Source organism: Opisthocomus hoazin, chromosome 4 (assembly GCF_030867145.1).
Source record: "Opisthocomus hoazin isolate bOpiHoa1 chromosome 4, bOpiHoa1.hap1, whole genome shotgun sequence".
NCBI classification, from domain to species: Eukaryota; Metazoa; Chordata; class Aves; order Opisthocomiformes; family Opisthocomidae; genus Opisthocomus; species Opisthocomus hoazin.
Genome location: NC_134417.1, coordinates 55,067,338 through 55,088,912, shown reverse-complemented (window position 1 = coordinate 55,088,912; position 21,575 = coordinate 55,067,338). Strand labels below are relative to the sequence as shown.

General features: G+C 38.7%; 1 protein-coding gene across 3 annotated transcripts in view; it reads right to left on the bottom strand.

Annotated features, from left to right (window-relative positions):
- ANKRD28 (ankyrin repeat domain 28) overlaps positions 1-21,575 on the bottom strand; it is a 126,752-nt gene that overhangs the window by 31,992 nt on the left and 73,185 nt on the right. For all 3 annotated transcript variants that reach the window (XM_075419067.1, XM_075419068.1, XM_009938808.2), the window contains exons 4-9: positions 16,795-16,865; positions 13,977-14,177; positions 12,377-12,464; positions 7,461-7,603; positions 5,784-5,996; positions 204-282 (exon numbers count right to left, since the gene is read on the bottom strand). In XM_075419067.1, coding sequence (XP_075275182.1) covers positions 204-282; positions 5,784-5,996; positions 7,461-7,603; positions 12,377-12,464; positions 13,977-14,177; positions 16,795-16,865 — 795 coding nt within the window. The remainder of the gene's footprint in view (positions 1-203; positions 283-5,783; positions 5,997-7,460; positions 7,604-12,376; positions 12,465-13,976; positions 14,178-16,794; positions 16,866-21,575) is intronic.

The following is a 21,575-nucleotide window of genomic DNA, read 5'->3' as shown; positions in this document are numbered from 1 at the left end:
TGTATTCTCCCGCATTCTGAAAAATAAACAGTTCTTCAAGGTAACTTATCACACTTTATAAGCAGATATGCCAGACTCCACCATTAATGAACCCACTACTGGACACGAAAAAAATTTCAGTACGTTGTTACCAATACAAGAGGAGGAAAACATTCATAATACTGGAAAGCTGATGACAAAACTACTCCCTCTCCCCTTTTTACCATTTTGAATGATGGTCTGAGATCTTGAAAATCTACCATGGATCGCTGTCATGTGCAAAGGTGTTTTCCCGTCTTTACTCTGGAAAAGAAAAAAAAAAAAACCCCACCCAGTATTTACTTATGGCCAATAATAGTAATCCATCAGAACTGACAAAAAAAAAAAGGACATTCTTTTACTTTCTTCTTTCCCCTCTACTCCCTCCTTTAAATTGCTTCTATGCAATTCTGCAAGACAGATGCTGGCAGTGACAAGTCAGCATGACATGGCAAGCCTTTCAAACGAGCTGCTCTTAATCACTCTTCCAGCTGCAAGTGACAACTCGGTGATGCCCACTCACTCACAGTTAGGCCTTTAGGATATTCACTCAAGAGGATGATGACAGCGCCCAACCTGAGCAACAAGCTATTCCATCTCTCCTCCCGCCAGAGTCTAAACCAAAACAATGCTTCTTTAGGTTTGTTTCTTGAAAGAAAATAGCTGTATTTACTATAAAGGTTTACACATTATATTAGAAGACAACACATCAAAAGGCTAGTGTGCTTCATGGAAATTTCTGAAAAGTGGTATTTGTAAACAATTTATCATATACCACACGTAATCCTAGCGTAGAACTATTCAACCATAATAGGTACTACACATTCGACCCACATATCAAATGTGCACTTAGCCATTCACCCAGTGAAGATGTCCTTCAAGTAGGCCAACAGTAACGCATAAGGGAATTTCAACTTCTAACAGCACAATGTCAATGCACTTAGAAAACCATTTTTTTCTGTTATTATTACTTTAGGATGATTCGCCCCCCTCCTCGTACTTTATCACAGGCAATGGTAAAGCTTTACTGCAGAAAAAAGTTCCTACAAACGCACACAAAAAATTGCAAACATTGCAGAAAATAAAAGCACTCTTGGACACACATGCATGCCACATCTTTAAAATTTAAACATTGGCTTTGAAGAGCATGAAATGTTCACAAAATACAAAGTTAAAGATGGTAGGGGGAACATACGATATGAACATATGTATTGAAGTATCATGAACTGTTGCCATGTGCAAAAGTGTCTTCCCATCTTTGCTCTTCCTTTGCAACCAAATGGCAAAGCTTCTATGAATGCGTTACTGAAAGTCTGCTGGAGACCCTTTTAGAGAGTGTTGGATGTGGAATTTTCAGTTGTGTCACTGCACAGAGCAGCATACACCACCTAGAACAATGCAATTATGGGAAACATTTGTCTTCTCAGATCTAAATTGAAAGAAATAAAAACTTGGCTGTCATTATCAAGTGTATCTCCAGATGTTTCAGCTAGCAGATTTCCTTGACCACAAATAATCCAAAAGACACATCCACATATCCATAGCAGACACAAAGAAATACAGAAAATGGGGTTGAAATCCACTTGAGGAATTGGACAATTGATTTTACTACTGTCATTGGAGGCCTTAAGAAAAGGCCACATAAACACATCACAAGTGACAACTTCCCCAAGCCATCTCTACACTCTGATTTTCTTACAAAGAGAATTTTCTTCTAATGTCTACCTTTCATCTTTCTCCCATGGTTTAGTTCTACTCTCTTTATCCAACCATTAATATTCTCTGTGTCCAATTATTTTCCTCCTTTAAAACATTTGTTACACAGGTGTTGTCTCTTTCCCTTACTTTTCTCCTTCTTTAAGCCGAAGAATCAATTAATTTAAAGAAAAACGATCACATAAAATAAGCTTAGTTGGAGTGAGGGACCAAAAGCTGCTTTGGTAACTACCATTCTAAGCTTTAAAAGTGGAAGCTTTGAGTAAGTAAGGAAATAAACTAGTGATGTAACAGACAGAAGAATTTAACGCTCAGTTAAAGAAGCCTGCAATCTCACTGGCTCAGATATGCTAAACTGGTATCTTTAAGGAAGGCCAATGAAGAGCAAGAAGATGGAGCAGAAAAAAATAGATTCAAGTCTCACTGAGCACATTAATAAAGTAACTTACAATGACATAAGAATAACCTAAGATGACGGTATGAGAAACTAAGAAGCATGGTGGTCAAGTGAGAACCCTCACAGGACACCTTGAGTAAGATCTTGCAAAGGACAGGAAAATAAGCTACAAACTCATTTTCCAGCTGTAAATGAAAAAAACACAGCAACAATCAGTGATGGATTTTTATACTTACTCTGCTCAAATTTACTTAAAAATACACTTAATGTAGATTTCTAAGACAATGCATTTGATTATCCACAGTGTAACAGTCTCAGGTTCCTTTGCAACCCAGGAAAAACGTAACATACTATTGTCTATCAACATATAAACATAGAACAGGTATAAAATTAAATGCAGGTGATAACTTCCATGTTGAAGCTGAACTGCTAAGATACAGGACTGCATTCAGAATTTCCTTCCTAGGTATAGTCATTAGGGAAGGATATACAGAATCAGAACCAGCAGCCACAGAGTTCTTTAAGCAATGAAACAGCAAGGCTCTATTTATTGAGCAAAGTCCTGTTTCCTGAGACGCCAGGAGGCTGGATTGCATAAGCAAGGAGGTATCTTAAAACTTTTGCTTCAATTTCCTTTTTTTTAATGCCTTTAAGGTTTTCTATGTAAATATTAAGATAACTACAGTTCCCTGACTTTATGAGATCAGATAGGATCAGAGCACATAACAGAATAGCTACGGGCTAATGATAATTGAGTTTCAGTGAAGACAACAAAAGTTAAGTGTGGTAATAGGAAAGAAATCACCCAAATCTCCTCTATCACGAGAGAAAACATCTCCACAAAATACTTAAGATCATATAAAATTTGCTAAGAACAGTAACTGCTATTAGACAGAAAGAATAAGGTGTTCTGTCGAGTGATTACTCGGACATAGACTGTACTCAAGACTACTGAGCTTAACTGATGGCCAGGGGAAATGTGGGTCTAGCATGCCACAGCACTCCTCCAAGTGCAATCTCCCCACAGCAACAATTCTTGTGTTGCAGTATAATCAGTGGAAGTAAAATACTTTTTTTTTTTATTGAGGTCACTGAATTCTCAAGCAGCAAGGGGACCCAAAAACAATTAATACCGTCCCATTATGTACTCATTTCAACGTGTTCTTCCATGCATGGAAATTCTGAATAGTGAGGAGAGAGTTCTGCAGTAATGAGCAATACTTAACAGGGTTCGCTGTTCTACAGTAGTATATGGACACTGAGAAGGCTACAAGTATGAAATGACATCCTCTGCCTACAGAGGTGATAAAAAGCACATAACGTATTTCTACTGTTCCATTATCTTCTGCTACATATTCCCTTCTCGAGATGAGGCCAGCATCCACAGATACGCACAAGCACTTACCCTCCACCTGTCATCATGAAGAAGAATGTTTCCCCTTCGCTCTCCCCACTAGGTCATCCACAGCAGAAAGTGCTCTAATAGCACTGTCTAGTCTGCACCTACATTACCACCCATACTCACTCTGTCACCTCTAAAAACGCAGAAACAGTTGCATATGGGAGGGAACTACTGAATCAGATTACACAAGCAATATAATTACGATGAAAAAATAAACTTCATAACAATTCTAAGAACTACTTTGAACTATAGCCTCAGTATTTGGAAAATGGTATTTGGAAATACAGTATTTGGAAACTGAACAGGCTTCATTTCAATAAATTAAATACTTAGCAATAAAGCTCTAAAAGCATCCATTTTAACTCTACAAATTATTCTTAGCTACACAACATCTTCTAATTCAATTTCCCTTTGCTATTTTTTAGGGATTGTTCTTCTGATTAAATCCAAGATTTATCCTTACAGGCCCTTCCAGGGAAGCAGAAGTTGACTTGGAAATTATTTTCTTCTGCCTCAGCTCTTGCACCTTTCAACAGTGCAAATGGTAAGTTTTCATATATAAAGTAAGGCTGTTCACACCTTCAGGCGCAAATTCACAGGCCAAATTCAGTCATACTGGTATAAATCCACAGAAATGCTATTAACAGAATTACAGTGGAGACACATGTTGGTGCAGAAACAGGACAAATGTTGTTTCCAAGCTGTAATTGTTTAAAAACCCTAGACAAGCCTACTTGATTTTGCACTTAACAGTTTCGATACTTACTAAATCAATACATTTTAATTACAGCCAATCTATAGCTAAAGCTACTAACCCTTTCCACTATAAAGGCTTTTTCTGCTGAAGCCAGCTAACTTCAGTAGCCAAATCTCTGCTAAGCTCTTAGACTTCAGCTGAAATCCTCAGCTCTCCGATACGCTTCAGGCTGCATTTCCCAACCCCATCACAATCACATTTCAGAAAAAGTAATTCTGCCATCTCAGAGTAAGCTTAAGAGAAATTCTGAGTTTACCCACACTAATTCTTCTAAGGATTTTTATTTTTTAAGATACAGAAACCATCAAATCTATACTTTGGATTCCATAACTTAAAATTGAATGGGAAGGAAGGCAACAACATATCTTTCTCATGTTAAAACATCTTTTGTCATCTCCAAACAAATGTTCACCTACATTACAAGCTTCAAAGAACCCGGGAAGTTTGCCAGTCACTTTGAAAATGTGGAGTCTCCTTCTCTGGAGATATTCAAAACCTGTGTGGACGTGGTCCTGTGCAGCCTGCCCTAGGTGACCCTGCTTGAGCAGGGGGCTGGACTAGATGATTTCCAGAGTTCCCTTCCAAATCCCACCACTCTGTGATTCTGTGAAGATATTAGCCATTCTTTGCACAATTTCTAAGGTTACTTAGCGTTATAACTGGCTAAATGTAGTCAATATCTACAATGTATACCATACATAAAACAAAGATTCTTGTTTTAAGTTAAAATTTATAGGAATCTTTAACAGTGTTTAATTATCCTAATAGAATAGCCAAAAAACCCCCAACCACCATTACTTTCTGCACATCTTTCTGAAATGAAGCCTTCCTTGTTTCTTTCTTCTATATCAGAAATATGCACAAAGCCATGAACCTTTGCAACCCAGCATATAAGGAAAACAGTGATTCTTTGCTTGGTAATATTTATGTTTCTCTTTTGTTCTTATTTGTGCAAGTAACATATGTACATCATCAGTAGTATATTTAACATTGTGGATTATTTTCATGACAGAACATACATTACTGAGAAATGATGTTTCAAGAATGTAGGACAGAAGTCAGCCCTGTAAGGCTAAACCCTCAGCCATATCCAATCTGAGACATTATGCAGAGGAGAAAGCTGGCAGCAAAAATAAATGGACTGTGACCTGTGTATTTTAGGACAAGTTGGCAATAAACCCTGTAGCACGGTTCCTTACTTCTCTAGGGCCCTTTGGTGATGAATTTTTCCACAACAGAGTTTGACAGTACTGTCATCTTTCTTCTTTATCCTTTTCTGAATATTTACTACATCCCACTGAGGTTTTCAGATTCAGATCAATTTCCTTGAAGCAACATACTGGCTCCTTTTTTTCTTTAGTACTTCTCACAGAAGTACTCCATCAGTCAGTGGGAACTTCTAAACTTTATTGAAACCTTGATTTTGAAAAGTTACCTCTGACAAAGATGTACTTCATCTTTAAGAGTGAATGTATGGCTTTGGATTCACCTACCTTCATATTTACATCTGCTCCGTTACACACCAAAAGTTCTAAACACAAGGCTCCATGTGTTGACGCAGCAGCAAAGTGCAAAGGTGTAAACCCCTTCTCATTCATTTGATTTACGTTAGCACCGCAGTCTATGAGTTCATTCACTACAACATCTTGCCCGTTGTAGCAAGCTACATGGAGAGGAGTATTTCCATAGGTATTTGGTTCATTCATCTATCAGAGAAAAAAAAAAAAAAAAGCCACAGGATTAGTTAAGAGGCAAAAACCTGTATTACTGCAGCATTTAATTATGAAAAAGAAAAAACTCATGTCATAAGGCAACATCTTCATTACGTTTTGGAACTCTTCATAACCACAAATTAAAAGCAAGTTCTAGATGCAGTACTCTGACTGAGCAGTGTGTACTGGGAAAGAGTACGATTGCTTTACTAGTGATCCCACGTCCTCCCATTGTCTCCACACCAGTTTCCTGTATGCAGGAGGCAATGTGACAGAAAACACATATGGAAAAAATGTCAACAGTGGCAATTTGCACAGACACTACAGACTAAGCACAGCACAGACCACTATTATTTCTCAACAGCATTTGCAGGTTTCTGTTAAAAACAAAGGTCAAAGGGACTGAGTCTTCCCAAAATAAGTTTTAGGCATTTAAATTTAGAACTCCTAGATGTAGTGTGTGCATACATACACAGGCAGACTTTTCAGTGTTATTGAGGACCTGTAGGTTCCAAGTGTAACAGGAATTTTAGTTATTAACTACTTCGAAAATGCAATCGCACACTTTGCTAATGAATTGTAAGAGGTGCCACTGTTTAGGTATCCAAGTTAGAAAGTGACAAACAATCTCTAAACCAAACAACTCTAAAGCACATTCCTGCCACCGCGCCTTTTTTTTTTTTTTTTTGGGGGGGGGGGGGGGGGCACATAAAAAAGTAGAATTTGTTGTGTAAAACATGATACTGCCTACTCTAGGTGACACTGCTTCGGCAGGGGGGTTGGACTAGATGACCCACAGAGGTCCCTTCCAACCCCGACCAGTCTGTGATTCTGTGATACTGAATTCTTCTCAAGATAGAACTCTGGCAGCATTTCGCAGCATTCTCCAGCCTCCTAAGACTAAAATGTGATGCACAACGTAGATTTCTTACACAGTTTCACAGTTTGTTGTTAACAGACTTTCTACCTGCAGGTATTGTACAGCCTTATAATTTATCTTGCATTTCAATACTAATATGGCCTTCCTTATTGTAGTATTGAAGTTTCTCACAATTTTTAGTATTTCCCAAAACTAATATGGTGTGAGAAAGTCAGTAACATCTACATTTTACAAACAACTGAAGCAACAAAATTTAATTTCCTGCAGTTCAAAAGGATTATGTGGCAAAGCTAGGAACGGAATTCATATTTCCTGAGTTCCAGTCCAATGAACTAAGAGTAAGAAATATCAAATGAACAAAAAAGCTACTAAATACAAATTTATTTCCAAATAATTGTGCAAAATCTGCAGGGCTTTTAAGTTACTTGGGGAAATGAGGTTTTATAACAAAAGAAGCATGTGAACGAAGATCTTTGGAAATAGTATCATAACCTGCCCCTAAACAAAAAGCGTGCTACAATACTAACAAGAGCATTTCAAATAAAAAATATGTATCACTTTGTTTTATTCCTCCTTACATCAACTCCAAGATCTAGAAGGTATTTGACTATGCTGATCATCCCACTAGACGCTGCAGCATGTAAGGGTGTATACGATTTCTTGTCTTTGCATGTCACTTCAGCTCCGTGGGCCACGAGTAATTTCACAACTTCAATATGACCTGAAAGAATAAAGACAAAAAGAATGAAGCTGCATTTTATATTCACCAGCACAAGTTCACAAACTTAATAATTGTACAATTGTTATAACATGAACAAGACGTTATTCATTTGGACCTAATCTGGAAAATAAAGAATTGTTCTTGTATTTCAATTGTATCATGAACTATTAAAACAATATAAAATACTCATCTCCAGAAAAGATTATTTCCACCTCCAACAACCACAGTATTTATACTTCAAAAATAATCTTCTACATGAAAAAATAAAATCTTGTCTTCTGCTTACACAGAAGGATTTATTTGTAAGATCTGAGAACTAGAGAGGTGGAATAATTTTGTAATTATTAAACATTTATTGCACATTTCTGTTAACAACTTGAGAGAAAACGTGATTGTCAGTCGTCCACCTTCATCTCATCTGCAAACGCACCCGTTAAGATTTTTAAGGCCTTCAGCATAAACTCCGAAAAAATTACACAAACACGGAAAAAAGAAAATATGCTATTTTCAAATAAAAATATATCCCCCCCGCAATCCACCTTCCTTTACTTGCAAAGCCTTTAAAATGTTGACCCAATTCATACAGCATTAGGCAAAGCTCTATTTCCAAAACTGACTCCGGCCTTTGAGGACCCGTAGCCATCTGAAAGCACCGACCCTTCTCCTCAGTCACCGGGAGGAGAGCAGGAGCTGAGCGGGTTCGTGGGGAAGGGCCGGGCAAGTTCCAGGCAGGAGGGTGGAAGAGGGCAGGGAGCCCAGCCCGAAGCAGCAGGCAGTCGCTCTCTCCGCCAGCGTTGTGGCTGGGCCAGGGGCCCCGGCCCCGCTCGCTGCTGCAAAGGGCAGCCCAGCGTCCCCCTCACCGAGCTGGGGTGCTCCCCCCCCCACCGCCTTCCACGCGGTCGTGACACTGCACGCTAAGAGAAAAGCTATGAAAATGAGATAACCGAAAAAATCTGTCATTCTTGCTCAGCTGTTAATTTAACTGCCAAACAAGCCAACCACTGAACACACGCGGACAGTCATGACAAAGTGTCAGAATAAAGGAGCATGCTTCAGTGAAACGGACCATGATGGATTAGTGCTTCACCTTTGTAACTGACACAGACAGATGTGGGATTCTTCATTCTGCCTTCTAAGGGACACCCTTACCTTAGTTAAAAGTGGCAAGAGGCGGACTAAATATTTATGCTTATCCATTCAGACATGTAAATAAAAAGTATTAAATCCAGCCTTCAGTTTAAGTGCTTCATAAAAAGTGAGAGTCTCTGCTTTTTTCAATGACTAAGAGAATTCGCAGAAGTTTGAATAGGAAGTGCCTACCCAAAGGCATACCGACAAAGTTGTTGCGATGAACATTTAGTCACCACGATGTCTATTATATGCTGCATGCCCAACAACGTACAAAATGACCCTTCACCTAGCTACACCCATCAGAAACCTACAGAGTTTACCAGTGCAATGTGAAGTGCTGCAGTATTTCACTTCTGAATTACTTCAGTATTGTAGGAAAGAAAGAGAAATGTAAACATGATACTCATCTTCTGAACCAAATATAAGGGGGACAAGAATGCAAACAAGCCCTATATGAGGGACAGAAGTACAGAAGATATTGAACGCAGTGAAAGTAGCAGAGACACTGGACAGAACAGTGACAGAAAAACTTTAAAGAGAAGAAAAAAAACAAAACAAAAAAATCCCTGACCTGCCTTGAAAACGCAAGCAGCGATCAGTGGGAGACACTCAAACAGAAGAGCAAGGTACTTGAAGTGGGAAGCGCTGAGGAGACATCCTGAGACACTAACGAGGGCGACGGTGACGCGCACCAACGAAAGCCCATTCCAGTCGCAGCGTTGCAGCTGGACAGCAATGGAGCTGGGTGAAAAGCAGGAAGGAAGGGAAACAATGGATATAACCCTAGAAAGTTATTTATAGCAGACTGACGAAGAGCACAACTTCTTTTTTTTTTTCCCCTATGGTCAGTTTTATGTGGTGGAAAAGCTTCAAGGCTTTCTTCAAACAACTGGAGCAACGTAAAATGGCTCTAAACTGTGAGAGAATATCCAGGGTTTTTTTTCCTTGTTTGAAGACTTTTAAAAGCTTTTTCTACTCTGTTGTCTGCAAGGATATTTAGGTGCATCGACATCAGACAAATTACATTTTTCCCCACCCAAAACTGTTCATTAACAGAGTTTCCTGTTAATAGCCTATGAAACAGCGCTGACTAGAATTGGAATAAATGTAGCTTAACTGAAAAATAAAAGACTTTTCTCTCATCTAGGTGAGCACAAACCAGAAAACATCTCTGTCTCTGCCATCTCATGCACAAGTTTAAAAATTTTGCAAATAACCACCTTGAGTAAGGTGGTTGGACAGCCTGTAGCAGACACTGCTTTGCATATATAAGTACATTACAAAATACTAATACAAAATATCATAAAGAATGCTGGATCAATAACGATGACTGTTCTTTAACTTCTTGGTTTTAAGTACTGGTATCAGTGCTTGAAGTGCAGTATCATACAGCTTCAAATTGCAAGTTAAGAGTATTAATGCTGTGATGATCACTTAATCCACTGGCACATTCAAGTCTTTTCCTCTGAAGACAGCTCAACAGGGTCCTGTTCATTTTAGCATTTCACAGCCTCATTTTACATTGTCATCAGATTATTTCAGGCCTGTATTGTCAGGGACATAAGACTAATGTGAAATTGGCCTGAAACACAGAGCTGCGCAAAGACAAGAGTTAAAATAATTCCAATTCTGTGTGAATAGAAGTGTTTGGGAGAAGATTACTTTTACAATATTTGAGATCTTACAAGTAAGCCCAACTTTGTAAATGTGTGGTTTTGCATTTGTGAAGACCAGAATTTTCAGTCCTCAGACCAAACCACGTTGCACACAATGAACAACTCCTTATCAACCCCCAAAAGTCAGGGTAAGTTTTCTGGTGACTGCATTTAAATAGGTACTGCCCCCACGGTACTGCTCTTTTGTTTTGCTCAGTATGTAAGTTTAAAATGCTATTTCTGCTTTGAAGTTACTGCTTCCATTTGCTTTTATACGGTAAGACTAGCAAACATTGCTTGGATAAACATAACTCCAAAGCAGTGAGGTAAGATACTCGGTGCCACAGAATCACAGGTGAGAAACATGTTTAATTAGCAACTTTAAGTTTGTTTTTAAGAACCACCCCCCACGCATACACACTGGAAAGCATTATGCCTATTTATAAGTAATTCTCTCATTCACAATAATGAGCTTTAATACCTAACTGCATATTGAGAGGCATTTTGCCTAAGATCAGATCTCCAAGGCAGAGGTGTCCTAGATTTAGAGATGTCAACGTAATGAGTCCATGTAAGTTCCTAGTTTATGTGTGTTTATTTTTTGGTTTCATATCAGATACAGTAAAATTAGTTTGTTTTACTCAGGAAAGGGGCAGTATCGAAATTCTTCTCCTTGTACACTAACTTCAATGTTTGTCAAAAATACAAGGCGCTCCTTTATAAACCCTATATAGAAAGGTTTTCACGGAGACAGTCATTCCAAGTAGCATTTTCCTCTTACAGGAATAAACTGGAATAAAAATGTTCACATCTTTAGATCACTTCTGAAAAAAAAAAAAGCTGCAATGAAGACCATGTTCTCTTCCTGACTGTCTTCCTGAAGTTTCATAAAATGGTATCTTAGGCATATAGTTCTGTATTTTCTAGAGAATTTAAAATTTGGGAAAATGCAGATCATCAAAACATACGTAATTTTTTGTTTCTGTTATAAGGGAGTCGTATTTCCCCACATCATCTTCAAAGAAATTCCCAGGCATGCAGATTCACGTAATACTGACGGTACTGCTTTTATTCTTCTCCCCTAGCTGGATAAAATTATGATGCAATAAGCTAAAATACTGAACACCAGTCAAGACCATGGAATCATCTCTACCTGAAATTGATACTAAAGCTTAATTGTTCACTGCTCATACACAACACATGTTCATGTGTTCAAGGGCATTTTTAGACACTGTCTGTAAGTTAAGAGGCATTATGTTTTTTGACTTCTGAACAAGTACAACGTATTCTGCAATGAAAAATACAATCAGCAGTTGCATGTGTATTACTTAGAAACACAGTGATTAGCTAAGAAGTCTTTGTCAGTGCCAGCCTAGAACTCTTAATCTGCATTTTCTGATTCATCTTTCAATGGTGTATATTGCTCATATTTTAAATGAAGCTTGAGATACAAAGCTCTACTATTTATTATAGATATGCTGAAGAAAACAATTCCTACCACTTAATAAAATGAAAGTCTGATAAAAGGCTACGAAGTACATCACTCTGACAACACTGCCAGTGCATTGATCAATACCATGAGAACAATAATTATCCACTCCTGGAATAAGAATGGCAAGGCAAGAATTTGAAGTTTTAGAGGTGAAATATTCTTCTTTTAAAATACAATCCCCAAGGTTGGTGTAATGATCCTCTGTTTCAGGTGCCCCTTGTATTAACTGATTACTTTCTACTCAGCATTATCACAAATGCTGTGAGTAGACTCCTGCTGATTGAGGAAAACAGTTCCTTTTTTTACAACAAAATTACTTACCTTTTCTTTTTCCAACAAATTGATTTTTTCTATTAATGTTTTTTTAGCAGACACACAGATAACCTCAATGCCTATAATGTAAATATTTTTCCTAGAAATATATAAAACCACTGAACATAAGGTGATTTGTCTTTTTCACTACCACAATAGTAATCAACTGAAATACGTACATACCCATATATGCTGCCCAATGTATAGCTCGTCTGTCTTTCTTGTCAAATGCATTAATATTGGCCCCTCTAGACAACAGTAAGCTGACCATCTGAGATAAACAGAAAGAAAAGAAATCCTGTATTCATAATGGAAAACTCTGCTTAAAGCTAGACAAAGAAAATTATAGGAGAAAACAAAAATATATGCATTTTCAAACGATTTAAATGTGTTTTCTGAATATTCCGTAAGCTTGAGAAATACTGGCTGCCCACCTTGGCAGCAATAACGAAGTGACTGTAAGGAACACAAAACTCGATGTGAACAAAAACATTTCCAAGTTAAATATGGCAAAGCTATGGAATCTTTGAATTCTTCAGGCCATTATTAAGGGATGCACTAAAGGTAATCACTAAAACCAAGCCTACTGCCAATTTGTCTCCAAAAACATATACAGAATTACAATAGGAATTTGTCAGTCGTCATTTTTCAGGGACTGAAAACGAGCAATTTAGAGCTTATTACGTGCATTTCCTCCAAATTTCACTGACAGCACATTTCGTATGTTCACGATCTACTGAACAGAAAAACACCTTTTTCTCCATTTTAAACTTAGCCATTACTAGTTTAACTCCAATTAACTCAGGCAAATTTGCCTCTGTCTTAAGAAAGGTGAACGCTGCAATAACCTTCCAACTAAATGAAGTAACTTGGATCTTCCACAACCATTCTGTACACAAATGCATACAAAAGACAAATTCAAAAACAGAACAAGGGGGTGGGAGAGATGGGGGAAATCACAGAATCATAGAGTGGTAAGGGCTGGAAGGGACCTTCAAGATCATCTAGTTCCAACCCCCCTGCCATGAGCAGGGACATCTTCCACTAGACCAGGTTGCTCAGAGCTCCATCCAACCTGGCCTTGAACACTGCCAGGGAGGGGGCATCCACAGCTTCTCTGGGAAACCTGTGCCAGTGTTTCACCACCCTCATGGTGAAGAATTTCTTCCTAATATCTTATCTAAATCTGCCCTCTTTCAGTTTAGAGCCATTCCCCCTTGTCCTATCACTACACACCCTTGTGAAAAGTCCCTCTCCATCCTTCCTGTAGGCCCCCTTCAGGTACTGGAAAGCTGCTATAAAGTCACCACGGAGCTTTCTCTCCTCCAGGCTGAACAGCCCCAACTCTCTTAGCCTGACCTCGCAGGAGAGGTGCTCCAGCCCTCAGATCATCTTTGTGGCCCTCCTCTGGACCCGCTCCAACACATCCATGTCCTTCTTGTGCTGGCGGCTCCAGAGCTGGACAACAGGACTCCAGGTGGGGTCTCACCAGAGCGGAGTAGAGGGGCAGAATCACCTCCCTCGACTTGCTGGCCATACTTATTTTGATGCAGCCCAGGGTACAGTTGGCTTTCTGGGCTGCAAGCACACACTGCCGGCTCATGTTGAGCTTCTCATCCACCAGTACCCCCAAGCCCTTCTCCTCAGGGCTACTCTCGAGCCACTCTCCGCCCAGCCTGTACTTGTGTTTGGTGAAATGTGATTTTAAACCGAGACACTAAACATTAGAAATGTGAGGGACAGAATGACAAGTGGGAAACAAGCTAAGAAAAATAACTCTTACCTCAACGTGTCCACTGAAGGCTGCATGGTGCAATGCGGTTCTGCCTGCTCGATCAGACACATTTACGTTGCTTAGGAGAGGCACCAAAGCTTCAGCACATTTCACAGCTTTGTTCGCAGCTGCTATATGTAGGGGTGTCTGCCAGTTTTTATCACGAGCATTGACATCTGCTGAATGCTTTAACAACACCTGAACAGCATCCTGAAAGCATTTACAAAAGAACCAAGCCACTTAGTAAAGATTTGAAATGCCAGCCTTAAATTCAAGGACAGTGTAATAGAATAGAACTATTTGCAATTTGTTGTTTTGTAAACATCACCTTATGCTTTGGGATTTGTACTTTATCAGAAATCCAAATGTGCGGATGTTCTCAAGAACATGAGCAATACACTCCCTATAGGATTCAACTGAATCAATCATTTCCAGGTCTTTTATCCAGTTCCTTAAGCCAGCTGGCAAATTGTTTTGTCATCACAACTGATTTCCAGAGCTCAATAAACTTCCTTAGGTTTTCTTCTGTTGCTAAGGATTCCTGAAGTACTATGAACTTATAATGCACTTTCATCAATTTGCCAGGTAAAAATTTTGAACTATCAAAGTCCAGACAGGGCAAAGAGAAGAACAGCTAATAAGCTGTACTCTAAATGTATGTTTAGAGAACCACAGATAGAACAGAGCACAGTCACAAAAAGTTTCAACATATTCTGTTGCAAAACTCCTGAAAACCGTTACAGAATGTTGCACCGAATTCCATCTCACAAAAAGATTATTCATTTCCTTTTGTTAAACATACAAGCTGTGAAAATTTGACAAGACTGTAATTCTTACAGCAAGATAAACTAATCCCATTAAAATATGTGCACACAATTGGAATGCACTAAAAAAAAAAAATCTGTTAGTGATATCAACATGACGACAAATACTGCATTTTATATCAGCTCTGAGACCTTCCCACAGTTCACTAATTGCTTTCAGTGACTTCCAATTCAAACAGTAAGGACATAAATAAGTGGCTGGCACTTTGAACTTAACACGTTACCACAAGTAGTTACTGGAAATTTCTAATTACACTGCGGTACAATAGCTAGGTATTATTCTCAGCTAGTATAAAAATAATGTATCTTCTGTTTTTCTGTGCATATGCATTAAAGAACTGCAAGAATCAGTGAATCTGGTCAGGGGGTCGGGTTGTTTTTTCCCTGCAAAGTACAGCAGGCACACCAATACAGAGGCCTGGACTGTGACCATCTTGACATGAAGTTGATTTAACTTGCGCAGTTGACAGCTAAATGCATAATTCCAGCTATTTTGCATGTTTCAAAGTCCTTGTTTAATTGCAGCTGTTCTTGCTTCAAGAGTAAGTCCAGATGTTTTACTGAAATAATTATCAAGAGTTTTTTCATTACAGCTCTTTTCATCTAACGCCCAAACCCCATGTATGTCCGTCAGCTGGCAAACAGCGCCTACATGTATCAACCAAGTATGTGGGCTCCTACGACTTACTGTGTTTATAAACAGAAAATTCTGACAAGCGCCTATCATCGCCTTTTGGGTACATAGTCCGATTGGTTTACATGTGTTGTTTGCCTCTGGTTAGTATTTTGTTTTAAATATTCCACATTTGAAAAATTATAACCATGATTGCTTTTCTTGAAGTTCTCATCTAGCTTTAGTTTGTCTGCAGCACTCTTCCCTGCAAGCATTACTGATATAAGGAGCTTTTATTGTCCCCCAGTTTTGAAGAATGCAGCATTTGGTGCTTCGGTCAGCTCCCAAAGGAGCAGCCTAAATATACATCAAGAACAACAACATTTGGGAGTAAGACACCCTCGGAGATTCATTTTCAAACACTGTTTTGGATAACACACTCTCCACATAACTTAGCTATCAATGTTAGTGACAAAATATTGCAATTTATCCAGGAAACTGAAAAGCAAAAACTGAAACAAAGCTTGTTTAGACAGTTTGTGGATCAAGTATTTGAAGCTCAATGCTTGCCAAAACCAAAATACTCAATTCCATCTTCTCTAACAAAAATTTATACAGAAACTTTAAAAAAACAACTTCATTTTTTGAAACATACCAAAATGAGCATCAATTTGACTCAGGACCTCAAAGGAAACAGTTTTGCATAAACTCTTCCACATAACAAGTGCAGCATTCCTCTATTTGTTTTGATCTTCTACAGGCACTTAAAATTTTTATTAGGACATCAACAATAGAGGAACAACAACAAATTCATTTCTTAGGTTACTATATTCTCATAACTGTGCAACTGATAGACTTCAAACAATTTTCCACATATTTAATTTATAACTTCTAAAGTGATTTTCAACACTATCATTACTCACTAATCACTTTTGTAAAAAAAGATGTTCAGAGGCCTTATACAACCACTTATTTCTCCAATGTCTGACCAGACGAGCATGTAAAAGTGAAGAAATGTAAAGATTACGCCGTAAACGCTGTACTAAATCATAGTTCATCTCTACTTTCCTCACACTGAACCATTCTTGCTACATTCAGGGAAGTAAATTGGACTTGAGAACATCGCAGGCAGAACCCTCTGCTAGGGAAATGGCAGAGACTACAGCTGAGAACTTCAAGTTTATAGTTTTCCCCCTTTCTTCCTACTCAGGCATATGAGATACACACACCCTCAACATGTTAAACAAACTGTTGCAAAAATGTTCTGCAATTCCAAATGTTTGGAGTAGTTTCACTTTGTAAAAACCAAACAAAGAAGAACAGCAGGTTCTTGGGATGTCTTGTTTTAACAAAAAGCAGTCAAAAAACCCCTCACCCAAACCCCACATACCTCACTACAAGATGCCACAGCTCTATGTAAAGGAGTCAACCATTTGCTGTCTTTGGCATTAACTCTAGCTCCTGTAACAAAAAAGAAAAATAACAGAAATGTGTAATATATTTACAGAAAGACTTAAATATTTTCAAGTACAGAGATAGAACTATTGGAAGCTACTTATTCTAGGCTCATGAATACAGCACAATGCCAAAAATGGAAAGAAATCTTTTCTCCAGCTGAAGTCCACCCTTTGAGAACACTCTTTTAACACCGCACCCATAATACTCCTCCATCAAAGTGTACTCATCTTTCTACAGCAGGTAGTCCTCTATAATCTTCTGCACTTCCAAAAGCACATACAAGACTGCTGAGTAAGAAAGATGGACTCCTTCATTCAGCAACAAAAATCTCATACTTTCCCACTACAATTGAAGTCCTCCATTAAAATAGAGAAAGAGGATACATTTATTCCCCATGCCTCCAGTTTCCTTGTGGTTGGTGAGTCTGATGCACAGGTATATAGAATACTGCTGCTGCTTCTACTGGGTATTTGGGAATGAATCTTCACTACTCCACCAGGTCACCTAGCCCACTTCAGGACCTCCTGGACTACCCTTCATGAGGTGGACTGTAACAGCCACAGCTCTCTGCTTCTAAAAGCAAACCCAAGAAACAGCTGTCCCTGCACCCAGGAAAAAAGGTTGCACAAAGATCTGTGAGAGACACAAGCCTGGGTTTGGATTTTAATTTTTTTTTAAATAATAAAAGGAAAGAAGGATCTGGGGATTTTTTTCCTGAAGGAAGCAACTGAACTACTTCCTAACTTCCAGTGAACTTAAACAAACAAGAAAACTTAATGCTTAAGCTTAATAATTTTAATTTCTTACTGATATATACACACACATATTTACACACATATAACCTTATAGGTTTTTTTATACCTTGAGTGGAAATTTAGCCATCTTTATTTGAAAACTGCTGAGATTTTACAGAGATGTGATAGCTTAGACAAAATGTTATGTTTCTGCAAAAATAGTTTGGAAATACTGTTGGAAAGAGTTCATAGAGCAATATATGATATCACACTGTAACATTAATGCTATATAGTCAGAGCTTATTAACTTAGAATCATAGAATCATTTAGGTTGGAATAGACCTTTAAGATCATTGAATCCAATTGTCAACGTAACACCGCAAAGTCCACCACTAAACCACGCCCTTAAGTGCCACGTCTACACGTCTTTTAAGTACCTCCAGGGATGGCAAATCAACCACTTCCCTGGGCAGCCTGTTGCAGTGCTTGACCGCCCTTTCAGTGCCCACTTCACTACACCCTCCTTTCAGGTAGTTGTAGAGAGCAATTAGGTCTCCCCTCAGCCTCCTCTTCTCCAGGTTAAACAGCCCCAGTTCCCTCAGCTGCTCCTCATATGACTTGTTCTCCAGACCCTTCACCAGCTTTGCTGCTGCTCTTTAAACACACTTCTGCACAGCTTATCAGGCTAAACACAATATTGTTATGTTAGAATCAACTTTAATTGTTCCTGTGCAAAGAACAGAAAAGGATGGAAGACCAGCAAGACACAAACAGACCGCTGGTCAGGATACTCAGCTGAGAGACAGGATATTTTGATCCAAGTCTCCCAGACCTGCATCAGCAAAGAAATCTCTCCCAGTCCAGCTGAAAAACCTGACCAAGAAATTTTGCAGTGTGTACAAAATTGTGGTTATGTATACTAAGCAAACCAGAGATTTGAAGTCAGTTCTCTAAGTTTACCAGTTTCCAGTCATCCCTTTCAGGCTTAAGAACACAACATAGATGCTGATGCCGGATCCAAACTCTGACTTTGACTGTAGGTCTGCCAAGGGTCAGACAGAGCCCGAGGTCTAATCGCTAGCTACGATTTCAGGAATTTCCCTCTTTCCTTACTTAAATTTCAGAAGCTTCTGGTGTCATCCTATTTTCCAAGTTCAAAAGTTTTTGAAAAATAAGTTTGAAGGAATGGGAATAAAGTCCAAGTCCATTTGAAGAAAAGCACCACAACCTAACAAAAGTTTAAGAGACTTACTCTTACCATAAATATCTGCTTTTGTCAAACATCATAAGGACCTAGTGTAATGCATCGTATCATGTACCGTAAGGTACTGTATCAAATTCTGCATAGAACTTCAGTGAAAAAAGAATCTGAGGATTCTAAACATCACCACAAATATATTAGAATTTTCGCTCATCCTTCCCAAAAGGCAGTAACTTTACTGATCAGGAAGTGAGAATGTAATCAATATATTTCAAACGTATTTCTAATTCTTGACTGTCTTCCAGGTTACTGATAGCCACACCTTGCTTTTAGCAGACACGACAAAAGAGCGAGCCAAAATGGTACTCCCAGCTCCACCTCACCATGTTTACAGCCAACAACCATGGAATGAGGAGTTGCAAAGACTAACTGATTTCTATTTCTAATTTTAGGATACAAATGTCTTTGAAGTGTTTTAAAGGAATCAAGAGAGTTATTAGGTCACTAATCACCATCCTAATTTTCCTCAGGAAAATGCATTTGCAATATCTGAGGTTAGGTCAGATATGCCCAGGTGATGAAGCCTGAGACAGGAGGAGCACCATGCCCAGCAGAAGGGGAGAAATGCACGTTCCCGCTCCAAGGAAGCGGCAGTTACCTAAGCTCTGGTGAAAACGTGCTTAGAGTCCAAGCTGTGTTTCTGCGTTCAGCTAAGTCTTTCACTGACATTTCAGGTACTTTAACACACAGCCTAAAAAACACATCAGAGGAGAGCAGGAATGAATACAAAAAGATACTGTACAAAAGGTTTTCCTAAGTTAATCAAAACTTGCTAGGACTAAAGGAAAAAATATCTGAAACTGTTTGTTGCTTCTGGTAAGAAAGAAAATCAGCATTAGCCAAAGAAAAGCCAAAGGGAGTTTGAAAAGTAACATGGACCTCTCAAAAGAACAAAATCAACACATCTGCCCCCCACCCTGTAAGCAACCTTCCACCCAAACAAGTAAGAAAGCCTACATCTAGTACACCCCATAGTTAAATTAGTGTAATATGCAGACACTAAAATAAGTTAACTTTTCAAATGCACAAAAATATTTGTAGAATTTCTGACAAATGAAAAAACTAAAGTTGACTTTTGACAAAAGATCTGAATGTCTCATGGACTTAAAGAACCACCAAGCTTGTTTTTTCCCCCACAATAAACAACTCTCGAAGGAGCTCCAAAATTGTTAGATTGAAAGACAAAGGTTTTTAAGTAATAATCAGAGTAAGTGTACTACCAAAACACGCATACACACCATTAGTGTTGGAATTGGGAGATCTATAGCTCTAGATAAGTTAAACAAAATAATATTTTAAATTGACATAGAGATACTTTCCCCTTAAATTTCTCCAATAAGACATGCTGTCACAAATGATTTAAAATTTCATAAAACAGCTTCTCCAAACATCTGGGTATCTGAGGACATAATCCCCCTCTAGGCTGTTCTTTACTCCTTAGCTCATGATTTGGGGAAAATGTTTCCATTCCTCCCTCCCCCTTCAGATGCTCTCCTTCTCTGGAGATATTCAAGACCCGCCTGGACAAGGTCCTCTACAGCCTACTGTAGGTGACCCTGCTTCGGCAGGAGGGTTGGACTAGATGACCCACATAGGTCCCTTCCAACCCCTACCATTCTGTGATTCTGTGAGACTTAAAGCTCTCTCAAACCTATCATACTCCTACCATGCAACAGTGAGGAAGTTTACAGCCTTCATCCTCTGGTGTAAAGCTCTACTCCAAATCATTGCAAATAAATGTTAGAAAATACATTACACCTTTACTGAATATCTTTTGCTTAAAGATTATTTGCTTCAGGGTTTGCTTCAAGACAGTCTGCACACATTTATGTATATAATTCACTGTACAACACTGCCAGTGCAATATTATCCCTGTGAAGCTCAAGCTGCTGACATGTTAACCAGGGCATTTCTCACATTTCAAATGCCTTCAAATGCCACCTCTGCAGCAGTTTGCTCTTTCAAAGCACAGTGCAGCGTACCTCTACTCCCCAGCTCGTAAAAACAATAAAACCAAACGACAAAACCCTACCCCACCACACTGGTTCTTCCAGACTTCAGGGGAAGTTTATTGAAACTACTCAAATGTTTCATTTGTTTAACATAAAATTTCTTGTCTTTCAATTCTTTCAATGCCATAGAGCTTGCAGGAAAAGGATTGGGGGGCTTGCAGAGATATCAAATACAGTACTGCAACCCAAGTTACACTGCTTGAACTGAAGAACTGATCATGTAAGTGACACTTCCCTAGAACGGCACCTTCTAAACAAGTGCACCTTCACGTTGGTGCACTAAACCAAAATATTAAACAAGATCTTCCCTTTCATCATCAACTTCGCTAGTGTACTGCTGAGTAAGTTTACAGATCTAGTCAAATATAAAAGCAGGATTTTTGCTCTGCAAAAGGGGGGGGGGGGGGGGGAGACAGAGAAGTATTACGTATTTTTCTTCTCACCTCCTCAAGTCTTTCATTTCGTTTTGCAAAGTTGCATTCACAATACTGACAATTAGAAAGACATGTTTTATTTAATAAATCCAGTACAGAAGCTAGATATTCCAACTTGATACATGTACTGATTTACAGCACAATCCTGGAAGCTTTACTTGTATCAGTCCATATCTGGCAACTGCACATTTAAATGTGCTATTAGCCACCAATACCTGGATGTATGTTTCTGCAATTCAGTTGCTACTTCATTGGCTTCCGTATCTTTACAC